Source organism: Lingula anatina, chromosome 2, assembly GCF_051362555.1.
Source record: "Lingula anatina isolate TDL-2025a chromosome 2, LinAna3.0, whole genome shotgun sequence".
In the NCBI taxonomy this organism is placed as follows: domain Eukaryota; kingdom Metazoa; phylum Brachiopoda; class Lingulata; order Lingulida; family Lingulidae; genus Lingula; species Lingula anatina.
In genome coordinates, this window is record NC_141768.1 from 41,064,987 (window position 1) to 41,084,330 (window position 19,344).

The window sequence follows — 19,344 nt, forward strand, 5'->3', positions numbered from 1 at the left end:
TTCTGAGGTAAATCTAACGGCAACCGATTCAACACATCGAGAACCTAGCTGCGGTGCTTGAAGTCAAATCTTATGTTCTACAGCATGAGCTATATTTCAATGGTGAAATGTTCATTTTAACTTGACCCAGTTTCAAAGGGAGAATCGCAACTAGCACAATCTCAACCGGAAGTGTGGACTTTGCCGCCGCCTAGTGACGTCATGAGTAGACTACAACATGTGCACTGAGAGACACAAAGACTAAACAAGGTGAGAATTTCTTGGCTTTTCCCAAAGAAGGTACTTTTATTGTGTTTTGTGAATTAAAGTGAAACCTTGTCAAACAGACTGAGTGAATTTTTTATTATGGTATTCATTTCTATTAGGAAATCGAAAAGGAAGAAGGATAACCGTTTTGTCTGTTGTTCGTGTTTTCGTTTGGCTTTGATCAGTCGAGTATGGCTACTCCATAAACCTAATGACTCATTCTCAGAGCAGACGAGTAAACAGTGTCGTGTGCTTCATATTAGACTTAGTGACTAAGAAAAAATATCCTTCCTCGAGAGTTCTTAGCATATTTCTCTGGACAGGTGAGTCTATTATTTAGTCAGAGTTAAGATTTGACCTAGTTTCCACACCCGAAGACTGAGGAATGCGAGAAGCGTAACATCATTTCTTCTTGAGAAAGGTTGAAGTATTGGTTGATTTGGATGAAGCACTCAAAAGTTTTAAACCAGCAACGGAAAATCAGCATGGTAATAGTAAAAGTTTTAGAAGAACTGAGGAACTGATTGGTTAAGTCGGAATGTACAGCATTTTAAGTGATGTAAACGTGCATTTCCCATTTTTATGTACATGTCTTATATTTCACAAAGTCCCATTTGTTAATATTAACCCCTCCCAGAATTTCTTCATATGTGAGTTTTCTGTGAAAAGGGTTAAATGGATGAAGTTTCACCAGAAATTCTTGAATTGTTAGGAACAGAAAAGGTAAACGTTTCAATGAAGAATTGTACTTTGCAAAGCGCTATTTATATATAGACTAGCCTCTGTTTTTTTTTCGTTATGTGAAAATTCTGAGAAAGTTGAAGCATATCATGCAATATTCATTACAAGTAATATGGGGGTTTCAACAGTCTTGGGAAGAACCAGGGTCAGATTTGTATTGTTTTCAAAATGTGCCAATTTCTTGTGGCTTTATATATTATATAAAATCCCATTACAACAATGAAAATTTATGAAGCCTTTTCAGAATGACTCCACAGTTACTCATTTGATGAAGCTTTCAACTTATACAACAAGTATAAATCCATGTTGAAGTTATTTGAGACGAGCATGGCAGTAGATTTAAGAAGAGATCTGTTATCTATGGGAATATAAGCTAAATGATATGCAAAGATATGTCAACAATATCTTTGTTGTAAACAGGACTTTATACGTATTTTACTTGGAACTTGTTTCTCAGATGGTAATCTGTTCTCAAGTAGTCCATGTTACTCCTTTTTGCCACAAGAGTAACGGAATTATCAAACAGGTTTTCTTGTATTTTGTGAAAGGACATACACAGAAAAAGTTAAGAGTAGATTAAATGACACTGGTGCAAGTAGTAGACCTAAATATTATGTGAATTTCTAGTACATCTGTAATATTCTTTCATTTGTTTGTCCTAAGCTAAATGTAAGGTTGCACCAGTTATTTGTTGAATGGGTATTTTTATTGGCACATTGTAGTCCGTTCTCATAGAAGAAGAATCCCTCAGCTCGTGAAAATAGGTGAAGTAATGTGGGGTAATATATTCTGATGGAAAAACTGCTAGTTCACTGCCATGGTTGTAAATGTTAGTATAAAGGTCAAGGCAACTACACGATAAAGCACAATGTTTGTACATAGATTAGAACATCATGCAAACCCTCTCCCAGACTCATCCCGCTGAAGCCATACAATAAAGATAAACATTATTTAATCACTTCAGATACGACAGGAAGCTCTTTTAAATGGCTTCACAAGGGTTTGGCCCAGGGATATTCATACACAACAACAACAAACATACAATGTGTCATGAGTCAATAATCCTATGGATTAACCCTGTTGGTGTTAGGTATATTAGTGAGTGTGGAGCTTGGATACTCCTTAGTTGTCACATGCACTCCATGGCTTCCTTCGCCTGTTAGCACTCCTAGAAGTTGCTAGTGAAAAAATCAATGAAGACAGTCCTCCATTGGTGGCAAAGCATAGGGGCTATAGAGATTGCAAATAGGCAGTGTCTGGGTTCTGGTGTTTTTGTTTTGACGGAGATAAGGAGAAGAGTGACATGAACAGATGGTGCTGGATCTTGTAATTCTTAGAAAATCCAGTGCAGTTTTACATGGAAATTGGAATCAATAGATTGAGTGAGATTTTCCGATAGCACAGCACTTGCAGTGCAAGGCTTTACTAATTTCACATATGTCATATTTTCATTGTATGTTTCTCAAGGGTGTGTTTTGTAATTGACATTTACATAAGGTTGTCCACAAGATGTGACTTTGTCTTATTCTTTAGTAGACAATTATATTGAATATAATTGCCAATTTGGTCACCTTCGATGTGAATTTTGTTAACTCATGTTTTATTATTATTATTATTATTTTAGATGTGATGGCCTAGTGGAACACTAGCCTGAATGTATCTCAGAGGAAATATAAAACAATAGAAGTGAGGTGTGAGCAAGGGCATTCCACACCAGATATTAAGCAGGAACAATGAAATCCACACATGCATTCCGCGACCAGGTGAATGCAGTGACTGGGTGGTTTCAGGACTGGAATGTCTGTGAGCAGACAGTAGCATTGTACTCACTTTTGAAGAAGCTGAACGCCATACAGGCCAAGTTTTTACTCCAGGTCCTGGAACAGAATGTATCAGACTGCACTGATGTTCAACTCACAGAACAAGAGGCAAATGATGCAGGTATGTGCAGTGGGGGCTTTGTCTCAGTTGAAATATGGGCCATTTGTTATTATTATTTTCTTTACTCAGGTGTGATTTTTATCTGGAGTCAGCTGCAGATCTTTAGTATTTATTCACTTACCCAATTGACTAATTATCTAGGTTATTTGTTATCAGTTTTATTATATAAATGCACTAGTGCTTATCAGATAAATTGTTATTATATTGTATCAGTAGCTACCTACTGACATAAGAGCCAAGCTTTTAATTTAATGAGTTTGGATCCTGGATTCAAGGTATCAAGTTTAGTAGACTCTTTGAATTGATATTCATGTTATCTAATTCTGACTGTCAGATGTTTACTTTGAGGAAGTGCTCAAACCTTATTATGAACTATCTCAGACAAGACAATTTCATTACCATACCTATTTATTTCTTTGCATTTAGATATCTAATTGAATTGGTAGACCTAGGAACAAGGCATTGTCTATATATTGCTGATTTGTAACAACCAGCTCCTTCTATATTTAAATCTTTCATGTCCATATGTTAATTTGAATACCAGTACATACTAAAACTTAAAAACCCTCTCCTGTTGTAACTACAGGTGAATCATAGTATTTTTATGTAAACTAGTAAAGGGGGCATTGGGAGTTGATGTGTTATGGGTCTGTTTACACAGTTTGCCCCCTGACCTTGTAAGAGAGGCCAAATACAGGCAGCTACTTGGCCTGCTACAAATCAGGTCTATTGCATGCTATGACCTCCATTGACTCGGCCTCTTTCACAGGTTGTTTTCTAACTGTTGTGTACACAAAAGATAGAGGCTTAACCTGTAAAAAGCACTCTTTTGAGATATCCAGTATATTGTATTTTGCTTTATTGTAGTTAAAGTGTAAATTCATTAAAAGATGAAGACTTTTACATAGATACAAATTGGAAGCAAACTGGCAAAAAGCCAGTTATGTGTGAAGGAAATAGATTTACCTTTTGTGGTATATTTCTGTTTGCAGTCTTCATTGTTAGAATAATTTGCATAAGGCAAAGTGGACAGTTGAATGATTGAAGTTAATTCTTAAAAATTAGGTCCTCATTTTAAGCTTGAAAGCTATGGTTTCATTATCATAGATAAATACTGATGATCTTGATTACAGGCTGAGTGCAGCTATCAAAACAGCTTGAAACAGGTACACTATGGGTTGTTAACCCTTCATTGTTTATAGTTTGGTCTCTAGACTGCCATAACAATTATCACCAAAAAGATTACATTTCCTGAGTCAAATCATATTTCAGAAAAGTAAGCATATATTTTAAGGCCAATATTTTGGTAAGATTATGTCGATGGATAAGTTTTCTTCGTCTTACAAACTGGAAAGACACACTTTAAAACCCCTGTTTTGACTTTTTAACATGTAAACAGAAATGGGTATTTTTCATGTTACAACATCCACAACATACAATATTAAATCATTTGTGTTCAGCACAGCATGACTTTATCAACCAGGAAGTCAGAGTTTGTTTTGTATTCTTCCTCTACCATATAGACGCTTTCAGGGACTTCCCTTGTTAAGACAAGAAACTATTGTCTCTTGTAGTTCAATAACAGGAAAGGAAAGCTTTGCTCTTTTGGTGTCATGATGGTCAGACTTGCTCTCTTCTATGTGTAGATAAAATCTTTGTTCCTTGGGAAAACATTTATAATATAGCTTATTACAAGAATGAAACATTTGGTGCTGGTTTTGATCCTATTATTACACGATGACTGTCATAAAGAAAATATTGACACACTCTTCTCTTTTAACATTTTTTATTGAGGAAACAAGGGTTATGTTGTGTCTTCATAATATCCTAACAACCATGCATTTTTTTTTTAATTGGCATGACACTTAGTTTGGTTGTTTAATTACTAAAAGCACAAGGCACTGTGCCTTTGAAGCACTAGTTTGTTCCTCTTTGTTTAAGAAGTGGTGCTTAGATGCAGGAACCGATCAAAATGATAATAAGCTAAATTAGCTTCAATTTTGTACTTCAAAGTCTAACTAGAGTACACATTTAAATAAGAATAACTAATGTTTGATGTCTTGTAAAGTAAATAATTATTTAGAATTAGGGCAAGGATTTAGTCTAGACTGAATTATAATTGCCTCGTATATGTTGACCTGATTCACAATGGTATGAAGTCTGCAGGCTTGTGCACACTGGCTGAAGATGTGTTTCGATTGTCATAAAGTTAAGGAAAATGATATTTGTTGGCCAATATATCATGTTTAGGTAAAATATATAAATGGACCTGGGCTGTTAAAGAATGCCAACTCCATACAGTTATGAAGTATGCGGGAAGTGTTTTGTTATGGTCAGTATCACTGTCACTGTTGACCACAATCTGTCTCCTCGTCAGCACAGGAAGTGGCGCGGATGCTTCAGACTTAATTAAACAGTGGTTGATATTGTCACATTGCATGTGATTTGTTTTCTGTTTGATATGATGCTGTCTGCTATGTGACAAAGCGCTGTGACTGGATTGTTTGCTCATAAATTATCACACCTAGGCTTAACTGTGCTCAGGCTATACTGACTTATTTCCTCCACTATGTAGGGGACTTTTTCCTGTTTTTTGTAATCTGAGTCTAAATGAAATTAACAGGAGAGAAGAAAAGGGTGCTTTAATAGGGTCACTTGGAAGTTAAGGCAACTTTAAGGTCTGTTTTTTTGGGAGTGCTGGATAATCAGTTTATCCAAATAGATATATTGGACAGACAGTATTTCATAGTTAACATTTGTTAATTTTGTCTGTAAGGTAGAAAGGTGTGTGTGTGGAAGGTGTGTGTGTGTGTGTGTGTGTGTGTGGGGGGGGTCACAGTAAGTGCACCTATATATTTAAGTGTCAAGAAAATCCAAGAAAAGTGGTCTATCTCCATGTACTCTTGCTTGTGTGAAGAAATACGAGGCGTGTGAGAAAATTGTGTGTCTAATAGCAGCAAAAATGCTTTGAGCATAACAGTAAAGGTATATACCTTCTGTTCTTGATAGCAGACCCAATATAGTAGTTTTTGATATTAGAATGTAGTGGAAGGTAGACTTTGGCACTCCAGACCCAAGAGGTCCTGGCAGAAAGCCAAGAAAAAAAAGAACGGAAATAATCTTGCCAAGGGAATAGTACACCTTCAAGTAGCATGCCAAGACTTTCCATGTCTAGACTTGGTATAAATAACAATAATTTGCCAGTGGTAGTAGCTACCACCTTGCAAAGCCAGTCACTTTATAAACAGGGTTTATCAACTTATTGCTATAGACAACATCAATGCACAGCAATTACAGGCCATGATCAAGATTCTAATCGGGGCATAAAGGTTGCCTTTTTTTAGTTTGGGTAATTAGGTATATTCAGATGCCTATCAGAAAGAATGGTTTTTCTGCCTGCACAAGTTACTTTTCTATTGTTCTCTCTATACTTTGATGTTATCACCCCTGGCTGGAGCCATTGCTCTCCCCCCGTATAGCTGGCTGTTATTATGTGTCCCCTGATGATATCATCCTCAGGTGTTGGGGTGGGAGATATAACAATGGCTAGTGAACTAAAGGGAAAACAGAATATATGTGATACTGGTCAGGTAGATCGGGTATCAGTGATGGTGTTAGACGTCTTGTGTTAAATCTAAGGAACAGTCAAGGTCTCATTGGATTGTGTCACTTGTAATTTGGCTTCATTACCACAAATTCAATAGTATACAAAGTTTAAAAGGGTTCCATTATGAAATGAGTTTTCAGTTGCATCCAGTAAGAAGGTTCCACATGATCTTCATGAAGGTAGCTAGATGCTTGAGTAATGATATTGATCAGCCCTTATTTATTCATAATCTTAAACAGTCCCCCCTGATTTCTTCTTGTGTTGTTCTCTTCTTCATGCTTCTTTTTCTTCAACTAGGAAATGTCCTTCTTTGTTTAAGATGCCATATAACTATGATATATCAGGTATTTATTGTTTGTAAGCTTCATCTGCCTGTCATGGTAACAGTATTACATTTAAATTCTCTGCAATCAGTCATCATATCATCGTATTTGGACACATTCACACTTGCTTGATATTGTTTTTTGTACAAAAGCAGGTGCTCAATCAGAATTTGTTAGCACTGAGAACAGATCAGTGCAGAGATTTGATTATTCTTTGGACGGGGTCAGCATGTGTTCTGACACATTTTTTTACTAAGAAGGAGACTGGAGTCAGTGTTTACAATACAAAGAGATATATTTTTAGAGATCTAATCATAGAGGACAGGATATTGTTTTTAAGAAGGAAATTAATGAAACTGTAAGGAAAGTGAGAATAGAAATATTCCTGCTGTTGCATGATGATCATATTTTACACAATGGAGAGAGGGGTGAAAAAATTATTTAAAGAACATGTTTTTAGTATAAAAGCAATAAAATTAAGTACTCCAGTTTGCACGTGTTTTGCTCTATTTTGATCTTATAAAAAACATCACAATGAAGATCAGTGAACACTTCAAGTGTGAAGTGTCTCACAGCAAATAATAACATCAGTATCCATGCCACTAGTGTTTGCAGGTCAGTAATACATCAGGTTACATAAAAGGTGATGCCCTTTTACCTCATCTCTTGAAGGTAAAAAAGGACATCTTGGTTCTGTTTATATGTGAGAATAAGCTTGCAAAACTGTTGAAGACCTTGGCTCTTATCAGAATCATATTTTATTATAGTTTTGTTTCTGTTTATTATTTTCTATTTATTTTGGGGAGTCAGTAGACATTATATATGGGATAAAATGTCATGTTGAAGACCGATAGATTTGTACTACACTGCTCAGACATTGCTGTTTTTTATATGTTTAAAAAAATTCTAAAGTATTGGATGCAAAACAGTCTTCTTGGCAAGCATGTTTCACTTTTTCATGCGCAGAGTCATTTATACAAAAGGATGCCTAATTCAAACATAAGGACATTGTTTAGCTGTAAATATTTTCATGTGTAGCTGGCAGAAATTCGTGATACTGTGGTTAAATCCAGACGAGGATTAATTTTCGCCCTTATGTACTTGATGCATGTCATTGCTAGTTGTTGTTACTTTTTGTGGCAGGCTGTTGGCTATGATATCACTGGCATTGGACATGGAAAAAATGATTAGATTCACACTGCATAGGTTGTTTAAGGAAGAATAGTGCAAGCTGGTATATGAAAGACAAAATAACAGGCACTAATAAAAAGATTGTTCTTTTGTGTTACCTGAGATGTTCCTAAATTGAAAATGCTCCTTACGTAAATGGAGTGTTGATTTTTTTAAACTTCCTGTACTTGAACGTTTTGAAATAATGGCAATACAAAACAAAGGTAATATAATACTGACATGTTAGTGACAATTCTTAATTCAATGAATTTGAGGAATGTGTGTCATGATGTGACAAAGCCTATATTTTTTGTTAGGATAATGTGAAATTGAGTCCAGATGTGATGCCGACAGGTTTAAAATGTGATGCTGACAGGTTTAAAAGATGAGTAATTGTAAGGTAATTTCCCATTAACAATCTCTCTCCAATGATTTTTCAGACACATTTCCCAAGGATTTTTTTTTTCTTACAAGATAGATTCCAAGATGAAAGTAGATAATGTATTACTTAAATATCTGAAAGTTTCAAGAGAGCATCATGAAATAACAAAGCTGGAATTAAAAAAAAATTTGATAAAAAGGCTGGGGTGTGAAATGTGAGACTAATTACAACATGTTGACCTACCTGTCAGCTAGGTCACATTTCACCACAGGAATTTATGTAACAGACTGCTCAAGTTTAGAGCTTACTTAAGACTTCTTAGCTCAGATAGCAGAGAATGGCCAAGACTTCTGAAAGTTACCAAAATTTTAATGATCACTGTTGTTTTTGAAGAGTAGGTGTAAAGTGGACATTATGTAACTAAATTGGCTATGGTCACACCAAAATGAAAAATCTAGTTGTACATGTAGAATTCATAGGCTTAGCCACTCATATTGATAAGTGTGTTAGCCAGTAGCAAGACCTTCTCAGGTTTGCTACCCATGAAATGCTTTGAGGTATGATCTTTATCAAATATGTTTTGGTTAGATGCATCAGATGATGCTTTTAGATTCATTTTATATAACATGTGGTTATTTTCAGGTAGCTGATGTAACAATGTCACTTTGACCTTTTGATTCATGCCGTGGATAATAAACATGTCTGAATATGCTGAGATTCCTTTTATTTCTAGACAATGTGGGAACTGATGTTTGAATATCATGCGATAACAAGGCATTCATTGCAATATTTAAATGGTTTGAAATGATTTAGGATTTATCATCATTACTCACTGAAACCACACACAGTCATAATGAAAGGGTTATCGTTATTGAGATCCTGGACAACAATTTCCTCCTTGATAGGGTCAAATACTGCATTGAGAATAGAGGTATATGATATCATATTTACTCTTAGGGACCATTCCCACAGATATTTGGATCGATCTATCTCCCTGGGGAGTCTCACTTAATTACTATCAGTTTAACTGGCTTAAATGTCTGTCACGCCTACTAAAAGCTGTTAGGGGGTAATTAACTTTTGTGCACGCTAGGCTCCCTCTTGAGCTGATAGCAATTTAGCGTGAAACCCCAGGGAGTTAGGTCAATCTAGATGGATCGATCTAAGTATGGGAACCCAGTCTTAGACTTTATTCCCATAGACACCATCAGTCTACATGGACCAACCAAATTCTGCGGGGATTCTCATTGAGTGCAATCGGCTTAACTGAATTACACGCCTCCTTTTGTTTTCAACTTACTCATATAATCACCAGCTTTTCTGCATTGAACTAAACACCGGGAGGAGGCATGTTAACCTGTTGAACTGATTGCATTCAGGAAGAGTCCCCGCGGAGTTGGGTCGTTCAACGTATGTAATGGTGTCCGTTGGAATGGGACCTAAGATTAGCCCAAGGTAGTCAGTCTGCTGAGTAGATTTTATGCCATCGAGTTGAATTTCAGCTCTACTTGTAGTATCTGTTTGACCTCACAGCATGCTAATGTTTTGAAATCGACATTAAGAAGAGAGAGGTGACACATCCCATGCTTGAGCAGTCATCTTTGACTTATCTCAGAACAGGGAGAATATATATGGGCCATTCCGTGGTATTTTTTTGCTGTTACTGAAGGACATTTGACACTTCAAATGAAAATATTTTCAAAAGTAAAAAAGTTACAAGGTCCGTTTTTTGTATGTTTATTCTTCTTTATGTAAGTTATAATTAGGCAAAAAATTAGGTTTAAAAAATTATAGTTACGAAAAAATTATAATTTATATTTTAGTTTGGATTGACTAATTAAAGTAATCATCAAATATATGTAGTTTGTTATGGCCTTAGTATAAGAGAGACTATAAAAACAAACCACTTATTAGAACCCAAACCAGTCACCATTGTCAAACTTCTGATATAAATCAGTCATTAAGTGACATTTATTGGTTTTTCATACAGGATCCTCAATGACAGTTATGTGTGTATTTGTTTCCAGATTACATTAGCAGTCTGTGTAATGAGCCTAGGGACTCCCAGGTATTACAGCTGTTATCACACCTGCCACTGCTGAGGCCGGGGAACGAGGTGGCCAAGACAGAGTACCTCAAGCTCATTCCCATCCTTCTGCAGTACTCCATAGAGAATGGCGTCCACATTGAGGAGAGTCGTCAGCTGCTGTCGTACTCCCTGATCCACCCCGCCATCAACAGCGAGGAACGTTCTCAGTTTACTTTGTGGCTGGGCCACCTGGAGGAACGTTTTGCACACACTAACTATCCCGCCAGACTTCAGCAGCAACCACAGCAATCCAACGGACTTGCTCCTCATTATAACGACACTGGTGTCATGCCCCCTGGTTACATGAACGGCACTGGTGCCCCAGGCGGTCGTGGCATGAACGGCTGGCCCAATGGCGGCGGGTCTGCCAGAGATTCTGGGATTGGAATGAATGGCTGTGAGAATTACCAGTACGTTGGCAGCAGCAGTAGTAGTATGCTGTCAGTCAATGGTGCTAGTGTGCCAGGGGACGGCAGGCATGTCCCCTTACACACCACATCCTCAGCTCCACCAAACTTTCAGAATAACGGTTCTTCTCAGCCAGGTCAGTGGAAAAATGAAATGTGTGGGACTCTAGTATTAATGTTTGATTGGTAATAAAATCTCAGAATTATGTATTTTTCCTTAGTGTTTTACCTTTGCTCATCTACTGGTAATATTTATCTTTCTTTCTATCCTTTTTTCCTCCTGCAGAAAGTCGGTCTAATTTAATCTGTTACTTTTTGATGCGATGTCAGCCAAGTTGTGCTGGGTGAGAAGACAGATTTCTGTGCCAAGATCCAAATTGAATTACAAATACCATGATTCATGTGGGTTGCTTTATATGCAGTGGTGTTAACCACAGGCTTATTCTCTTCTGTTCGATCAGGTAACCAGCATAGTCGTCTGAAGCGGACAGCATCCGTGACCCCTCCTGTACCCGTGCCACTGAGTGTTGCAGACTGGGGCTTTATGCAGCAGCAACAGGATGAAGGCACACCACGCACGTCGCGCTCACACTCGCTCACCCTTGATCATGCCCCCCTCTCCCCACAGAGCAGCGCGGCATCTTCCGGGAGTGGCAGCGAGTCCCACCATGATGAGCGGTCCGAGAGGAATACTTTCTTAGAAGACAGTAGTGGAATGAGAGGTAGCTTGAAACCAAAATTGCCCAGAGATGTTTTAGATTTGTTTGCATTATAATTAATTTTAGCATCAGGAGCCAGATTTACAGATTCAACTTTGGCCTATGGTTTGGTCTGAAATTTTATAATCCAAAGTTGAAGTGATTTTTTTCCCTGACAATGACTACATTTATGCCATATTAAGTTTGTTATATTGTTTTTTTAATGCAACATTTGTGTTTTGGGATACATTTTAAGTATGTACAAGTTTTGACCATTTTTTTTTATCCTGTTTCAGATGTGCCAGTGTGGTTGAAGACTCTACGTCTGCATAAGTATGCCTACCTGTTTCAGAATATGACGTATGAAGAAATGTTGGGCCTTACAGAACAGTGGCTTGAAGCTAATGTAAGTCTGTCACTCCTGTTGTGATTTATAAGTGACAAACTGAAGCACCAAAAGAAGAAGAAGTTTTTACAGCACTCTTTATGTCAACAGTTAGCACACACACCCCTTCCTAAAAAAATGATAAAAAGAAACAAGGGTTTTAAAAAATCTCCCTTACATCTTGATTGTCCTTGGAAATGACATACAGAAAATTTATGTTAAAGCACATACTGTTTTCTCTTTATTTCAACTTTCCTTTTTGTGGTTGGAACTATGGGATTTGTTATATTTTTTAGCCACTCTTAGAATTTTAACCTCAAAATACAATGTTGATTGTATAATCCTATTCAATTTTTCTTGCAGAATGTTACTAAAGGTGCTAGACATAAGATTGTCATCAGTGTCAACAAACTGAAAGATCGCCAGAACCAGCTGAGACAGATGGAAAAGGTAAGACATTCTAGAAGATAAAAAATTAAATTAGGCAATTATTGTTACTTTGAATTCCATATAATATAGGGCTAATTTTTAGTCTTCAGGTAACTTAAAGATTAATGTCGCAGCTGTTGAGTACAAGGAAATGCCAGACTAAGTCCTCTTCTCACTCCCCCTCATGCCAGGCTATTTTTAACATTTGACTTTAATGTACATAATTTGTTGCACAGCAATGAATATTTAAGTAGGACCCAACCACAAATGAAGCTAGTTTGTGGGGGGAAAATCTGCAGTAAGAATAAAATATGGATTTGGGCTGCTTGCATAGCTATCGTTGTAGGTGTTATCTAGGAAGGTTATGTGAAGAAGTTTTCCATCAAACAATAAGTGACTTTTTTTACATATTTTAGGACATGTTTGTGAACACCACATATTTATAGGAGATATCAATATATATATTTGTTGGTTTTATGTGTGTGCACAATATTTGTAGAATACATCTCTATACCTATGGTGTATAAGTGTACATTGCATACTTGTAGTGTTATGACTATGTGCACTGTGTATTTGTAGGATATGTGGTATATTACTGTACACTGCATATTTGCAGGATTGTAAATGTGTGCATCGTTTATTTTCAGGATATAATGGAGGGTGGCAATGTAAAGCAACCTCTCCAGGAAATGCGTGCCATGTTGAATACTCCACTGAAGGCTTACACCCCCAGCACACCTGACCAAGAGAAAACCGAGCCCCCGCCCTCTCCCACGGGAACCGAGGGGGAGTCCTCATCCATACCAGAGGGGGATGTGCCCAGACAGTTTACCAGAGTCATGGGCAAAGGTAAATATAGTGTGGTCTCCACCAATACGTGTGCTGTTTATATTGGTTTAGAAGCTGGTTCAACCCTAGATGTGATGGAAATTTGACTATATCAGAGGAAGGGAAACCTGATTCTTTCTTTTGCTGCGTAGAAAAAAAAACTGCCGATAGCTCTTACCATTATAACATGCAGGAAAAATAATAAATACGTCATACAGTGGGTTCAGTTAACCTTTTTGCAAAGCACTTTGAAAGACAGACAATTGATCTACCTAAACTGATACTATAAACTCAAGTAAGCTTACAGCATGAGGTAACAGTTGGCATGGACATAATTTCCCAGTCCAGCTGTTTTGGCTGGAGATGTTGTGGTTCACAAGGGAGGGATTGATCCAGGAACAGGTGATGGTGGGCTGCACTAACACAGATGGTAGACAGGGGAAACCAGCCATTTCCTTTGAAATGTATAAATATTACTGCTTATTTGTGACCATTAATATATGCTCTATATTGATATTTAATTATGATAATGTGTATTGCTTGGGGATATGGATTTTTTTTTTAAAATATCCCTTTTGCTATTTGCAGAAATGTAGATCTTTTTATATAAATAGTCAACGGAAACATATGAAATCATATATAATTAAGATGGTATATAACCTCAGAGAAGTACATAAGTATCTCTATGTGTGTCGATATCATTTTTGCTAGTTATCAATGACAACAGATATAACTGCAGCATTACAGATAGAATTGATTGCCCATTATGCTAGAGTCCACACAAAACACCTTTATTCTGTACTAATTAACTCCTTAATTATCTTGTTAATAATATATAATTCTTCGATTGATGTAGTAATCTCTCCAAGTCCAAATGTGTCTATTTAAAATAGGAGCATGCTAAATGTGATGATAGTGGTCCCTTAAATAATCCCTATTTATGTTTGTTACAGTGTGCACTCAGCTGTTGACGTCCAGTCAGGTGGAGGATGAAAGTTTTAACATCTACCTGCAACTCATTGACAAGGCTGTACATCATGAGGTAGCTATGTTTTTCTTGTAATTGTATCCAGCCCTCCCCACCAAACTTCCTTCTTAGGATATTTTATCTGATGTGTAGAAACAACAAGATGTTTTCATTGCACAGCTACTTTGATACTGATTTGATAATTTGAATATGTTTTACAGCTAGAAATTTTTGTACCTCTATCTGAAGCTAAAATTATATAAAATGTCCATATTTATATGAAATTGAATTTTATATTTAGGCATTTACTCAAAGACAGAAGAACCTTTTGCTGACATGGAAGCAACAGATACAAAAGGTTTGGAGACATATACCCCAGAAATTCACAAACATCGACAACAAGCAACGGAAAGGGTAAGAATTTCATATATGTGTTAAGGAAGTCTTCCATTTATCTCAGTCATCTTTTAAGAAACATACTTTGACATTTTCTGTATGTTTGTGATAACCTGTCCTGGCTGTAGAAATATAAATGTGATATTTGATACATAATTTTCGGATTTTTCCCCTTAGGTCCTGGAGTGGAACTACTTTTCCAGTTGGTGCTAACATGACAAATGTGGGACGAGGGCAGCGCCCGGTGCGCACCCCTCTCACTCCCGCCAATGCCAAACTAATCCAGCAGCAGTGGGCGTTTAACAACAAACGCACAACGCTGTTTCCCGTGGCCCCAGGGGGACAGCTACCACTGCAGCGCAACAACTCCCTCAATGCAGCTTTGCTCAAACCAGGATTCTCTGATGTGAGTGGGAGAGTCATTTACTATTGAAAAAATTCCTGTCACATTGAATGGTTTAATTCAAATTAGAAAGGAATATATCTTGTGTCATCATCTTGTTAAAAAATTGGAAAATACCATATCTTAATTTCATTAAGAAATTTAGATATTTCACAATGAACGAGCTGTTGCCTGTAATCAGTAAGTATGCAAATAAATTATATTTTTAAGTGTGCATTAATGATTTGTTTGTATACCAGCAACAGTGAGCTGCTGTTTAATTATTTTTAATGAAAGACCGTGTTGCCTGTGATCTACAAGTGGCAAATATGTTTTATTTATAAGAGGGTAATTGTATTTTGCTGATATTCCAGGCCAAACAGCAAGTCCAGCGGACCTACTCAGCACCTATCCGCCCAAGTGGTGTGCCTTTTGGTCTCCCACGTAGACCAGGTAAGACCCCTTGGTGACCAGTACATTCAGCCATGTTGGTTTGGAAAGCAGTTTCATAAAATCAAATTCTATAAATGATATTGTATCAAAAGTGAAAAATGCAGACATTTTTTTTTCTTATCTTACCATTACCTGATGCATGTTTTGTAAGTCACAGATATTCAAAGTCTATATTGTGGATGATCCAGTTTCAGATATGAGTGTGTCAGAGAATGAGATCAATGCAGGCTTGGACTCCTTATGCCTAAGTATGGCAGAACATGCACTAGGGGGGCTAGGTAAGGGTTTGTTAATAGATATCAAAGTTTTTACCTCGGCAAAGGTTAATCATCTAGTTGCAAGGATTTTTTTTCTCTTTTTTTAATGTTCCACTTGAGCCATGGTATTATAAAATGTGCAAATAGTATTCTATAAGATCAAATATTAATATTAATAGTTAATCATTAGTTTTTCATTTATCCTTTTTTCTAAAAAAAGTTCTGGAGAATTTGAAGTTCCACATCCCAAATATTTGTTCCAGATAATATTGTGTAAACATTCCACTCTTTGTTTTCAGACAGTGGAGACAAGGGAGGTACTTTTTGACAGTTACAGTGTCCGCAGCAACTTGTTACAAGCTCCATGATTGGTTGAATATAAGCAAATAAGAGCTTGTCACTAGACTCTTTTGTTGAATGGAAGAAAGAGAAGATTTTACAGAATCCAAGTTGTACTCATTTAGAAAATGCTTTTATGAGCGCAATATATAACTGGGGAGATAGGTGTGCATTTGTTTGTGCTTTGATTCATGATATGCAAGAAAAAAAAACACCTACAGTATTTGTATCTTGCAGTCCAGGTTACATTGTGTACAAAGTATCATTGATATTGTGGTTTTACATTTTTTGTGAATGTTCAACGTTTTGATTCGAATTGCATTTTTGAGAAAGGTTTTTAACACAAGCAAGATGCTTGCTTTCATTTCAAACAGTTTTGAATGGATAGAAAAATTAAAACCAAGTGTGCATAGTTGAATATATGGCAGCAATATTATTTAATATTTACATACCTTTGTTTTGTCTGTTAACTGTATGGTTAAGATGTGTAAGTTTTATTGTAATAGATATAAACAGTTAACAGCAGTGCTGGTATAACTGACACAGAAAAGGGTACTATGTAGCATTAGCCTATTTATTGCAGATATTCCCATTGTGCTGCCATTTCAGTAGTTTCCTAGCATATCAACAGTTTGGGGGTGATAGAAAGAGAAGTAAAAGAGAAGCAAATTAAATTCATATCCAATCCCTCTGTAAGTCCCATATGCCAGCTGTTCCGTTGCTTTTGAACGCCGAGTAACTCGTAATTGTGTAGATGATTCTAGTTATCCACAACCAAAGTCAATGTAGCTTTAGGAGAAACAGGTGTGCTGTACATTATTATGGTTACAGCATAGTCCAATGGCTGTCATCTCACGGCATTCACTACACATAGGAGGGAATATTATAGAATGGGGGCAAGCTGCTGAAATATGGGAGGGCACTTTGTTCCCTGCATACTTGGAAGTTTGGTTTCTCTCTGGTAATGCGGGGCATGGCCAGGTCAGACATATCATAGTTATGGTTCAGTATGGCATTTTGGAACTTACAGAGGGGTCCTAGTGTGTTTGTTATGTCATTTAAAAACTGAAGCTGGTTTTCAATACATATACTGTTCAGTTAGTGGTGTATAAATCAGCATTTTTTTTTCTTATATTTGTGTGTGTGTGAGACACACTGCCGGTACAGTGACAATTTCCACTTTTTTAAGGAATATGATACTAGCCAGTTTTTACACATTTGGTCAAGTTAACATGATAGTCCAATGTAATGCAGTGCAGAAGACACAGAGATGTTGCAATAAATTGTAATAATTAATTAATCGGCCAAATTCTGCCCACTCTTCAGGAGCTAGATCTGCTGAGCGAGTGGACCAGAGCTCAAAAGTTTTGTACATGTATACTTACGGCAGACCTTGTTTTGGTTCCAGCAACCAGCAAGGTTGCCTTAATGCTGAGCCAAAGTTATTTTTGCATTCGTTCATTATAATCTTAGATATCCAAGGCTCTCCATAACCAGAGGTGTGAAAAGGGGAGGTTTTATTAGTGCAGTAACAGTTTGTGTAACTAAAACGTGGCCATAATGCCCACAACAATCTTCTGAGAGGATTTGATCAGCTTGATGCAAATTGCCAGGTCTGATGATATTATTCATACTATTATTCCCACACCAAATTTTTTATTATTATAGTTATTAGTATTATCACTACCACAGACAACCTGCGTTCAGAACCACTGTGACTGAGATGTAGCTGTGTGTGATGTCATTGTGTCTTGTTAGCGAGATTGTGTGGACCTCAGGGGACATGTGACATTATATGGTGCCTTAAGCCCTGGACTACACACAAAGCACTACTACTACTACTACTTGTTGGAAAAGCTAATAGACTCGCTAAGTCCTGGATTGAGAGAAATCTCCAGCTTGGTGTTTTCATAAGTTGCCCTTACAGATTCATGCTTTTCTGAAGTGCATGGATCTTAATTTGCATAATCTTATTGTGATTTAAAGTCCTTGAACATGCTTTGAAGGTTCTCGTCCGCTAGATGGTGGGGACAAAACACTGAAGCTAAGCTATGCAATATGAAGGTTTTATTTAATGTTAAGTAATGTAGTACATCTTGCTCAAATCAGCAGTGGTGTGTTTTCAAGCCACTAGGGGGACGTTGCAAGATGAGCCCTGTTTACACCCAGTTTACTGATGTGAACCAGTTGTATAACTGCACACAGCTTAGAATCAATATGAAATCAAACCTTATTTCAGGGCTCTGTAAACAGGAAAATAGGGAGTGTGCCATCTTGGACCTCTGCATGGAAGTGTTGCCATGGTGATACTTCCACTGGGATACCTCGATAGGTGTCACTACATGAAATGTTGCCAGATAGTTAGGGTCAGTAGTGCAGTTGTTACAGCAAGTAGCAGTTCTGAGGTGGTGGGAATTTGTTGATTAGTTAGCTGTTGTTCATAGGTCTTAGGATATGCCATTTCTTTTCAAGTTAAAGTGAATCTCACACATGATTGTCATTTTGATGATGGTGCTTTTGACTCTGCATCCATGGCTCACATTGCAGGCTGTGCCATATGGGTAACAAGGGCATTGTTTTTTATTTGTAAATTGTTTCTTCTGCAGACAGGTTCCAATGAAGAAATGAGCTTTGCTTTCAGTATTTAGTTTAAGATTGATATGGTGATTCAGTGAATTAACGTAAATCAAAAGTTGTGTAGTTTTCAAGTTACTGATACCCAATTAGATACCAATGCACAGGTCGTAGAAAAACAGAAGTCTTGAGAAGCCAACAACAAGAAAAATTATCAAAAGTGGGCAATACTCAACTGGTTGAGTTTTTTTAAACAGTACTTCAATTGATTAAAAATTTTATTGAAATTAAAGCCATTACAAAGCCAACATGCAATATTTGGAGCAGGTCCAAAACTTCTGTCCAGCTCCCGGCCTAGTGTAGGCCATTAAGACCTAGTGTCCTGGCTGTCATAGAAATATTCCATACAAGGACTAGAGCTAGAAATAGTCACCTTTGTCTGACTTGATGAACAAATAGTATTTTGTGTATGTGTAGATGTTGTAGTTTGTTGAGAACACCTGACAACACAGCAGATAGTATGGCCATGTCTGTTGCATACTTTGTATTGATGGGGTATTTGGAAATAAATTTGAAATGAAAATGTTGTTTTGGTCTTGTTTTTCTGAGGGGGAGGGGTAGAAAATTTGGAAATAATTCATTATCACTTGATGGGTTGCATAATTAGTGACTCCTATTTAAGATGGGACCACGGATCTTCAGTGGCTGTCCAAAAATTATTTACCAATAT

The 19,344-nt window shown here is 37.0% G+C and overlaps 1 protein-coding gene across 5 annotated transcripts; it reads left to right on the plus strand.

Moving 5' to 3' along the window:
- The first annotated feature begins 98 nt into the window (after nt 1–98).
- On the plus strand, nt 99–19,201 carry LOC106166479 (protein Smaug homolog 1). Of its 5 annotated transcripts, none has more exons than XM_013545056.2 (13): nt 99–249; nt 2,612–2,928; nt 10,438–11,043; nt 11,368–11,628; nt 11,901–12,010; nt 12,353–12,439; nt 13,066–13,267; nt 14,200–14,288; nt 14,515–14,627; nt 14,787–15,015; nt 15,366–15,444; nt 15,633–15,722; nt 16,001–19,201. In XM_013545056.2, exons 2-13 carry the CDS (start codon nt 2,721–2,723, stop codon nt 16,027–16,029), a joined length of 2,103 nt encoding a protein of 700 aa, XP_013400510.2. In that variant the 5' UTR covers nt 99–249; nt 2,612–2,720; the 3' UTR covers nt 16,030–19,201. The 5 variants fall into 5 exon arrangements, with proteins under 5 accessions (XP_013400510.2, XP_086863365.1, XP_013400542.2 ...); XM_087007239.1 differs by having other exon boundaries at nt 15,639–15,722; XM_013545088.2 differs by lacking the exon at nt 99–249 and adding an exon at nt 416–569.
- Nucleotides 19,202–19,344: the final 143 nt, after the last annotated feature.

What these genes read in the sequence shown, in the direction of transcription:
- LOC106166479 (XM_013545056.2), top strand. Translation starts at nt 2,721, where the DNA reads ATGAAATCCACACATGCATTCCGCGACCAGGTGAATGCAGTGACTGGG. An exon ending in AGACAGTAGTGGAATGAGAG is followed by an intron (nt 11,629 to 11,900) that starts GTAGCTTGAAAC and finishes ATCCTGTTTCAG; the next exon opens with ATGTGCCAGTGTGGTTGAAG. An exon ending in TCAAACCAGGATTCTCTGAT is followed by an intron (nt 15,016 to 15,365) that starts GTGAGTGGGAGA and finishes CTGATATTCCAG; the next exon opens with GCCAAACAGCAAGTCCAGCG.